This window comes from Apium graveolens, chromosome 5 (assembly GCF_009905375.1).
Source record: "Apium graveolens cultivar Ventura chromosome 5, ASM990537v1, whole genome shotgun sequence".
In the NCBI taxonomy this organism is placed as follows: domain Eukaryota; kingdom Viridiplantae; phylum Streptophyta; class Magnoliopsida; order Apiales; family Apiaceae; genus Apium; species Apium graveolens.
The window spans coordinates 307,596,011-307,606,422 of record NC_133651.1 but is presented as its reverse complement, the minus strand read 5'-3'; the positions used below and the strand labels follow the sequence as shown (position 1 = coordinate 307,606,422).

General features: G+C 36.7%; 1 protein-coding gene across 1 annotated transcript; it reads right to left on the bottom strand.

The window, feature by feature from the left end:
- Nucleotides 1-6,480: 6,480 nt before the first annotated feature.
- LOC141661190 (uncharacterized) lies at nucleotides 6,481-9,104 on the bottom strand. The gene is made up of 4 exons (XM_074468174.1): nucleotides 8,865-9,104; nucleotides 8,435-8,740; nucleotides 7,744-8,136; nucleotides 6,481-7,632 (listed from the first exon to the last, which is right to left on the bottom strand). Exons 1-4 carry the CDS (start codon nucleotides 9,102-9,104, stop codon nucleotides 6,481-6,483), a joined length of 2,091 nt encoding a protein of 696 aa, XP_074324275.1.
- Between the last annotated feature and the right edge of the window lie 1,308 nt (nucleotides 9,105-10,412).

The following is a 10,412-nucleotide window of genomic DNA, read 5'->3' as shown; positions in this document are numbered from 1 at the left end:
ATGGCATTGATACTTGACTAAAAGATCTTGGTTGTATGGTACTACCCACTGGTTGTCCAGCTAAGCCTTCCTTATTTCAACAGTAATGTTTGTCATGCGTCGCATATACATCGGGAAGCCACTGTCATCAAAAGTAGTTCGAGCACAGTACCTGAAACCATTCAATTATTACAAAGTTTTGGTATTAGGGTAACTTACTGGATTCTGAAATGACATAAAAAAGGTATGCATATATCTTACTTTTTCGGAAAATGACGTATGCAACGTAAATCTTTCATGCATGGAGACTTTACATTTTGCAAATCACATGGACTATGGATCATAAATTCCTTCACGACCGCATAACCAACCGGATCTAATAAAGGATCTGGGATTTCTGCGGATACAAAATTATCCACATTCTGCTTGAGATTTTTTTTTGAATCAGCATCAAGCCATATTAACATATGTACATGTGGAAGGCCTCTTTTCTGAAACTCGACGATATACATAACTGCAAAACGGGAAAATTTAGATTATATTGGCAATATGCAAAACAAAAATCTAATTAGAAATTAAACTAAGTAAGTCCTGGTAAACAATCTTACCTCCAATACAAACACCAAAGTGTTTTTTGTCCTTAATATATACCATTAACTGATCAAGTTTTAGCCTAAACACCCTTGATATGATGTCGGGACAGTTTGGAGCAATGCAACCAGGCACATACTCCATCATCTTCTGAATTTCATCCCAAAGAGAATTACAGGTCATAGTCAGGAATATGTCAGGATGTCTAATGTAACGGCATACGGCCAGTGCATCTTGAAAATTTTGTTGCATGTATCGCTTCGAACCAACGTAGCCAGCTGGCAGAACTATACCTTCACTGGTATTTGAACTGTCCACATCACCTCTGCTAACAGATCTACAAATATTGCTGTATAATTCATTCCGTAAAGTAGTTTGGTGAGTACGGATCCACCATAGTCGTGTCTGTTCAATGGTAGAAAAAGCATCTACCATATACTGTTGAAATAGTCTTCCACCTAGCCGAGGAGTCAAACCTACAATATAACTTTCATTATTTATTTCTGGGGAACATAAACAAACATATAATAATTTCTAAATATACCTTACCATCAGACTCTCTAATTTGGAAAGTATATGAGTAGTAATTCTTCAGAGACAAAAAGCCCCGTGGTTTGCAAGAACTATCAGCAGTCTTTTAAAATTTTATCTTTGGGTGAAATCCATCTTCTCCACGTGGAAAGAGTAAAGGGTACTGTAAAGCCATCAACTTCGGATGAACATAAGAAACACGGACTAAATCTTTACCTTTTTCATTAACAACTATATCACGGTCGCCACATGTCTCTTCAGTGTCACCAACCATAATGCCAACAACTTCATCTGTGCTAGAAATATGACATTCTCTTCCACTCTCAGATCTGATAACTTTCAGTGTAATCTGCAGCTCAACTTTTTCATCGCTTTCATACAAATCACGCTGCTTCCTAAACTCACCAACCAATTAATTTGTTTCATCTAACATTGTTATAAGACCTCGTACAACCTCTTTATCAACACTTTCTCGGTCATGAACACTAACCCACCGAAGACGATTATCAACTTCGTTAATGGTGTCATAAATGTAAAGTTGACAAAATTTGGGGGTTTCATTATCATTCGGTATTAAAGATCCAAAAATGTGGTGGTTCTGACCATTTAATCTGTATACATAAGGCGCCCTTCCATTGTTAATTGAATGATCTATGTTACCACCGGTAGAAGTAAAGGAAAAAATTGCATTATAGAGCCGTATCAATCTATGAAAAGTAGGACCTCTTTTCTTGTCATTTTATAAATCCAGCAAATACTCAGGGGTAGGAGGGATTGGAGGCAATCTCACAGAACCTTTCATGCAACAAAGAGAAAATATAGGACAACCTTTAGTCACATTTTTATTTACCCTTTCTTCCTTCCACATCCGAGCATGACATTTCAAACATATGGCAGTAGGACCACCCAAAGAAGCATACTCCTCAGGAACGACATATCGCAGTGCACGTCTGCTCTGCATCAAATTACAATCTGAATTCATCCCATCAACAATGACTTCATCATCACCATCAAGCGACCAACTAAGACAATTTGCATCATCTGTATTTTTTTATTTTAGTTCGACAAAATTAAATATGGATAATTTTTTAGGAGTACATCTTTTTTTTTCTTACCACTTGATTCACAATCACTTGCTTCTTAATCTGATCCTTCATAATCATCAGACAAAAGCGAAGGAGCAACTACATTCGGACCTGCAAGAAAATATTAAATGGTAAATCATAATTACGTAAGACATAACAAAGACGAAATATCACATACTTATATTCTTGAGAATTGTTCCTTTCGTATCTTTGATTCACTCCCTGAACTTTGTTTCTTTAAAATATGAATTAAGAATGAGTTTCGACTTGAAAGAGTCCGAATGATTTCAAAGGCTTGGTAATGATAAAATGAATTTTAGAAAACCTATTGTTTTCCAACTCAAGGTTTTCCAAATGAATTCCTGATGGATTGGATTGAGACGTAAGAGGCTAGTGGGACTAGTCCAGTCATGGTAAGAGGCTAGTGGGACTAGTCCAATTTAAGGCTGAAATTATGCCGAATGGTACCTTAAAGACCGGAATGGAGGTCGATACGGGCTGATCACCCGTATATAATGAAATGGAAAGATAAGTGATCCAATCAAGGGTTCTAAATGATTATTTAAAAAGGGAACTGAAACTTTTATTCAGTAAATTGATTTTTTGGAAATGAAAATGGTTTATACTGTTTTGAAAAGAGTTGATTATGTTATTATGGAGCTTAAAGCTCAGAACCCTGATTCCTGAAATTGTTGATCATACGAATGATTCTATATCTTGAAATACTGTTGCTTTCCTCTATCGAAAGATCTATTTTGATCCTATAATGAATTGTGATGAATATCGGTTTTTGTTCTATTTCGAGCCTTGTTTTTTGAAAGCCCAACTATTCTTCGGATACCCTTTCTTTATCTCAAAGAAAACAAAAATAAATATATGGAAATCTGCCACCTAGATTAACTAAAGTAGAATGCCCTAGTTTGTTCAAAGTATATTGAGATTTGATATTGTAGAACTGCTATGTAGTTACTTGTTGAGTTTTCTACTCATTTGTTTTGTCTTAATCTAACCATGGCAGTTAAGCAAGAAGATGGCCAGGCTTAGGCGCACTGCTCGTAAGAGCGTACCTGGTGGTCCCTACCGTGTTGAGGGCTTCCAGTTGCCAGAGCAGGTAGTACAGGTTATGAGTGAGCTCGTGCCTAGAAAGAGGTGTATAAAGATACAATGGGTTATCTGTCGGTTTCCAGCCGGAACCGATATTGATTATTTAATAATATTTTGGGTTTGTAAGTTATATTCTGTGATTGGTAGTTGTAATCTTGTCTCATACTTTATCCTGCTGATCCTGTTAGTAGTTAATCGGGGTTTATGCATATTTAATTATTAGAATAGAGGTGTGTGAGTCCTCATTTCCTAACCCCGAGATTGAGGGCATCACATATGCAATATATATCATCAATTAAACTATTAGACATATATGTACTGATGGCGGCTAACTACGACGCAGGAGGAGTGTGTTATTCAGAATGAAAGGAATGCAATTGCTATGTCCTATTTTTGTAGAAGCATATAACAAAGGAGAGCTGGTATGTTATTTCCTACAAATCTTTATATTATGGCATGTACTTGTACTTCAGTTCTATTCGAATTTGCTTACTCAGTACAATTAATCTATTTATATTTTCCCGAATCAGCCTTTGCCTGAGGAGTTTATAAAAAATGTGGGTAATCAATTGACCGGGACAGTGTATCTCCGGGTTAGAAATGGTGATGCTTGGCAATGTTCATTGGATAGTTCCGATGCATGTATAGGAAATGTTAGGACAATTATGGATTTCTATGCAATGAAACCATACTGTGTCTTCCTTCTTGATTACAAAGACCATGGACGTTTTCATGTTCAAATATTTGATGGTAATACAGTAGAGATTGATTACCCACTAAGGCCTATTCAGTATCATAAAGTGTGTGGTACTGGACATGATCGAGAAATTTTTACTCCGGCCGAAATTGAGAAACTGGCAACAAGGTTCTTCTACAATGCAATGGGTGACAGCCGCTTAAGTGACAGAGTTTACATTGACAAAGAACACCTTCAACAAAATGCTTACACTCAGGTTATATTTTTCTCAATCGAATGTCAGTTCCGCTTACTATTTCTACTATTAAGTTTAATTTTAATTCTATATTGGTTAGGTGCTGCCCAATGATGTAATCACCCGATTAAATGTACATGAACAAATGACCTGGGTTCAGTTATGCCTGAATAAAAGTACTTGGATTATAAACTTGAAATGGTAGAATGGGAATTTTCTCTTTAACAAAGAGTGGACAAAATTCTGTGAATATGTGAACTTGAAAGAAGGGGATGTTTATGTGTTTTCGCGTACAGAGCATTCGCAGAGGTTGAATATAAGTATCATTGACAATGATAATGACAATGAATCAAAAACTGAAGGTATATTTGTAGATCTTTATAAGACCTCAAAAAACTTTAACTGTATATGACAAAATTGTTAACCATGTTGTATTCTTCTTGGGCAGTTCATGGAAGTGGAATTTCAGCCAAAAAATGTTTTAAAATGGTTAGTCATGACATGCTACATGACGGGAATCTGGTAACGTAATTGTATAACTTACATTTGTTGCAACAATTTTAGGGAGTGGCTAATACATTTATGTTCTTCACATCTATATTTGTACTATATAGGAATTACCATCAAAGTTTATAGAGACTTATGGTTCAATGCTGGGTAAGAAAGTTAGGCTGTCGTTTGGTGACGGGTGGCAGTACATTGCTAAGTTCTCTGAGCTCAATAAAAGTTTGTTCGATTTGGATGAAGTTTTCAACAATTATTCTGTGAGGGAGAGTTTTTGGATTTTCTTCGATTCTGTTGGTCCATCAAGTCTATACTTAACAATATTTAGCACAAATTGTATGGATATTCTTAATTCTACACACGCTAAAGTGTCTTTGAAAGAGCTGGGAAAAGACTGTGTTTTGAGGTTACTGATATGTCTATGTCAGATTCAGATTCTTCAGGTACTTTTCATTTTAGTATGTAGTATATTACCAAAGAACCATATAGAATAACCAATTTTGTTTGCTTTATAACAGATGCTCATTTGGAGAGATCGCCAGGTCAAACAACAGGTACAACAATACTCTGTCCATTTAGGTAGGGATGTTTGTTGGGATGTATGCATTATTAATAGTAATTATTTTTATTCCAGGATTGGTTAATGACATTTCATCAGGAGAAAGTCAATTACCTGTGATTTTGCATGATACGGTTGAGGCAAATATCGAGGAAGGTATCTTTGAATTGATGCCTTAATGACTTGTTATAGTTTCACACGTATGTGTATATTTTGTGCGGGTGATCATTGGGATGTATGCAATATTATAACTAATTATTTGTATTCCAGGATTGGTTAATGAGATATCATCGAGAGGAAGTCAAATACCTGGGATTTTGCATGATGCGGCTCAGGCAAATATGGACGAAGGTACATTTCAATTGATGGGTTAATGACTTGTTATAGTTTCATAAGTAATTGTAAAATTTCATGCCGCTTCAGGAGCCACCCAAGCAAATCCAGAAGTATATTTTGGTGAAGAAGAAAATACCCTTTCCTTCACAGTAACTGTGTTGCCGTCACATGTTGATCAAAGAGGACACGGAGTGGTAAGATTACCTGTACCCAGTCCTTGTAAATATTTGATCATGCTTAATCCGTACTTGTCCTCTTAACTTTTTTTTATCTTCCATATAGTATTTCCCAAGACACATGCTAAGTATTTCGACCATGGACCAAATCTACTCTCATCAGACTTCTATTTGGAGATGGTACTTGGTATGTCGCTGTTCAGCGAAAGAGGAAAACATGCCGATTTGGATTGTGCTGGAACGATTTCACCTACGACAATAACTTTATTGCAGGCAACAGACTACGATTCATGTATCAAAATAACTACACATTCAGAGTTGTTCTCCTTACTTAATTACACTTCCAATCTGGCATGAAGGTTATTTGTACTTTAATTCAGTACTTATTTGTACTTTTGAAGTTTGTTACGTTTGATCAACTTTTCACATTTTAATTATACCCCATTTCTTCAACTATTTCTATGGTCATAGGCGTAATTCTTCTTTATTATGTTACATGTAAGATGAAACAATTCAGAATACATTTGTAGAAGAATAAACTACTACCAATCCGTAACATAATTTACAATATATAATGGTTAAAAGCAAAGTATTTAACAGAGTAAAATATTTTCCCATAATCAAATTTACATAATTACTTAATGACAATAATGTATTCCTACACATTTATATATTCAAACAAACTAAGCTTCTGGAAGGCCGTAAAAAACTTCTTTGTACACAACGTTCTGGGTGATATTTGTAGTTGCACCAGACTCATCATTAACAAATATAGTGAGGCCAGTGGGTGAGGTTACTCGACAAATAGCAACATAGTATTGTCCATGAGTGAACACTGACTTAGGTAAGTATAGCCCAACTGTCTTCAGGGATTGACCTTGAGATTTTTTGATTGTCATGGCGTAGCATATCTGTAAAGGCATTTGTTTCCGTACCAATTTGAATGGCATCTTTGTATCTGAGGGAGAAAGCTCCATACGTGGAATGAAATGCTTCGAACCAACAAACGTACCACAGATTACTTCACACTCCACACAGAATCTCAGGCATTTGGTCACAATCATCCTTGTACCATTACACAAACCTAGGGTTTGGTTCAAATTACGCATTAGCATAACAACAACCCCAACCTTCACTTTTAGATCATGAGGTGGCATCCCAACAACATTTAAGGAGTTCAAATACTCTATTGGGAAGGCTTCATTCATATCCTCGTATGTCCCACCAAATTCCTCTGCAACATCAACACTAAAATATGACACAGATTCTCCGGGGAGCTTGTCTACAATAAGCGAATTGAGGTGGCCCACAGTCTGGTTGGTAGGGGTCAAAATAGCTCTCTCGCTCAAGTACTGTGTACTGTGTCCTTTGTGAGCAAAATTAGGATACGTGCTACAAATCATGTTATCAACTGTGTTTTCAGTTTGTACGTCACAAAACTGAGACATAATCAAAATTTGATTTTCAGTGACTGGCAAATTGCAGACTCGAGGTGGACTGACCTGGCCATTACCAATGTCAAGTACCCATTTTGCAAACTTTTTAAGCTCTTCACTTTCACTATCACTCTCACCTTGTTTCAAGCGCATGTTTTCTGTCAGCAAGAATACTTGGCAAATGGACCACAGTCGTGACCTAGTGATACAGGCAGCTACAATATCAGCACGATCTCCATACGTAATTAGTGGGAGGATTTGACGGAAATCACCACCCAGGACTACGGTAATACCGCCAAACGATATGGCGTAACGTTCTGGATCAACAGCTTTCATGATATCCTTCAATGATCGGTCTAGGCATTCAAATGCGTACCTGTGCTGCATAGGCGCCTCGTCCTATATTATTAGTTGTGTCTGTTTTATGAGTTGCGTAACATCTGAATCATGGGAAATATTACATGTTGAATATTCATCAAGAACTATTGGAATTTTAAATCTGGAGTGCACAGTCCGACCACCGGGCATTAATGTGGCAGCAATCCCTGAAGAAGCAACTGGAAGCACAATTTTACCTTGTGAACGTAACTTACATATAAGAGTTCTCCATAAGAATGTCTTTCTACAACCATCACTACCATAAACGAAGAAAATCCCTCCAACATTAGTGTCAATAGATTGTATTACTGCATCATATATTTTCCTCTGCTCCTCTGTACAGTCCTGTGGTAGCTTGGCAGTTTCATACTCCATCTTCCTGGTGTCATAGCTTGTCTCTTCAATTATCAAATTATTTGTTCCATTGTTCAAATAGCTGCGAGGAGGTTGAGGCAACTGATCAAATTTCTTCAAGGATTTACCAACTGACCGAAGCAACTCATCTATTTCTGCAATATTTGATATCTAAAACTATTTAACAACATTCACCCAATTATAAAAAAAATGACGAACAATTAATGGACTGCATTTCCAGCCCACAAAAATTTTAAAATTTGTCCTACACTGTAATGTAAAAAGGTGTCATACCTCCTAAAGCATAGAACTACAGTTGCATGTCATTAAGAGTGAATAAGGTATTTGGACAACTTTGACGTCGTCTGAGTAAAATGTCATCAACAATGCTCTTCCAATGTGTACTCCATAAAGTCTTCAAATCAGTGACTTTACAATTGACAATAATATGGACAAAAAGTTGTCGAACCTGGGAAGGTAATCCACCTGCAGAAGCTTGAGTCAACACTTCATGCCATTCTTTATCATCGTCAAGTAAACCATACTCTTTACAGGCATCACGAAATGTACTGTAACATACTCCATTAACGATCCGTAAAGACTCAAAGGAGGTGGCACCACGTACCTCCGTAAGCAATAAATGAAGAAACCAAGGCTCACCCGTACTGTGATGCACATAACACAATCTACCTATTTGAAACCCACGCTTCCTTATGGTCCATTTCCTCCCACCATCATTCCACACATAAAACCGTGGAATTTCATCATAAGTGTACTTTCGTGCATTAACATCAACAGAGTTTAAATAAAAAAGGCTTCCAGTTTACTGAACTGGTTCTTCTCCCTGGCAGCAACTTTCCCTAGCGCTTCATTGGCACAGAAGGTGCAGTTTTTGTCACCTGGTAAGTGAAATTGAAGTCATGGATAGGGAATCCAAAAATCCTATAGGCTGATTCAGCATCACATAAAAATCTGCCATCAAAATATGCATTTATCTCATCTATTCCCCCCTCATCAGTGTCATTCGCTTGCCTTTTTCTCTTTCTCTGGACATGAACCGTAGCATGATCATGGCCTTCCAAACAGTATTTAAATAAATACTTAAGATTGCGTGCATGACAACATATTTCCACATTCATATGGCATTGATACTTGACTAAAAGATCCTGTTTGTATGTACTACCCACTGGTTGTCCAGCTAAGCCTTCCTTATTTCAACAGTAATGTTTGTCATGCGTCGCATATACATCGGGAAGCCACTGTCATCAAAAGTAGTTCGAGCACAGTACCTGAAACCATTCAATTATTACAAAGTTTAGGTATTAGGGTAACTTACTGGATTCTGAAATGACATAAAAAAGGTATGCATATATCTTACTTTTTCGGAAAATGATGTATGCAACGTAAATCTTTCATGCATGGAGACTTTACATTTTGCAAACCACATGGACTATGGATCATAAATTCCTTCACGACCGCATAACCAACCGGATCTAATAAAGGATCTGGGATTTCTGCGGATACAAAATTATCCACATTCTGCTTGAGATTTTTTTTTGAATCAGCATCAAGCCATATTAACATATGTACATGTGGAAGGCCTCTTTTCTGAAACTCGACGATATACATAACTGCAAAACGGGAAAATTTAGATTATATTGGCAATATGCAAAACAAAAATCTAATTAGAAATTAAACTAAGTAAGTCCTGGTAAACAATCTTACCTCCAATACAAACACCAAAGTGTTTTTTGTCCTTAATATATACCATTAACTGATCAAGTTTTAGCCTAAACACCCTTGATATGATGTCGGGACAGTTTGGAGCAATGCAACCAGGCATATACTCCATCATTTTCTGAATTTCATCCCAAAGAGAATTACAGGTCATAGTCAGGAATATGTCAGGATGTCTAATGTAACGGCATACGGCCAGTGCATCTTGAAAATTTTGTTGCATGTATCGCTTCGAACCAACGTAGCCAGCTGGCAGAACTATACCTTCACTGGTATTTGAACTGTCCACATCACCTCTGCTAACAGATCTACAAATATTGCTGTATAATTCATTCCGTAAAGTAGTTTGGTGAGTACGGATCCACCATAGTCGTGTCTGTTCAATGGTAGAAAAAGCATCTACCATATACTGTTGAAATAGTCTTCCACCTAGCCGAGGAGTCAAATCTACAATACAACTTTCATTATTTATTTCTGGGGAACATAAACAAACATATATTAATTTCTAAATATACCTTACCATCAGACTCTCTAATTTGGAAAGTATATGAGTATTAATTCTTCAGAGATAAAAAGCCCCGTGGTTTGCAAGAACTATCAGCAGTCTTTTAAAATTTTATCTTTGGGTGAAATCCATCTTCTCCACGTGGAAAGAGTAAAGGGTACTGTAAAGCCATCAACTTCGGATGAACATAAGAAACACGGACTAA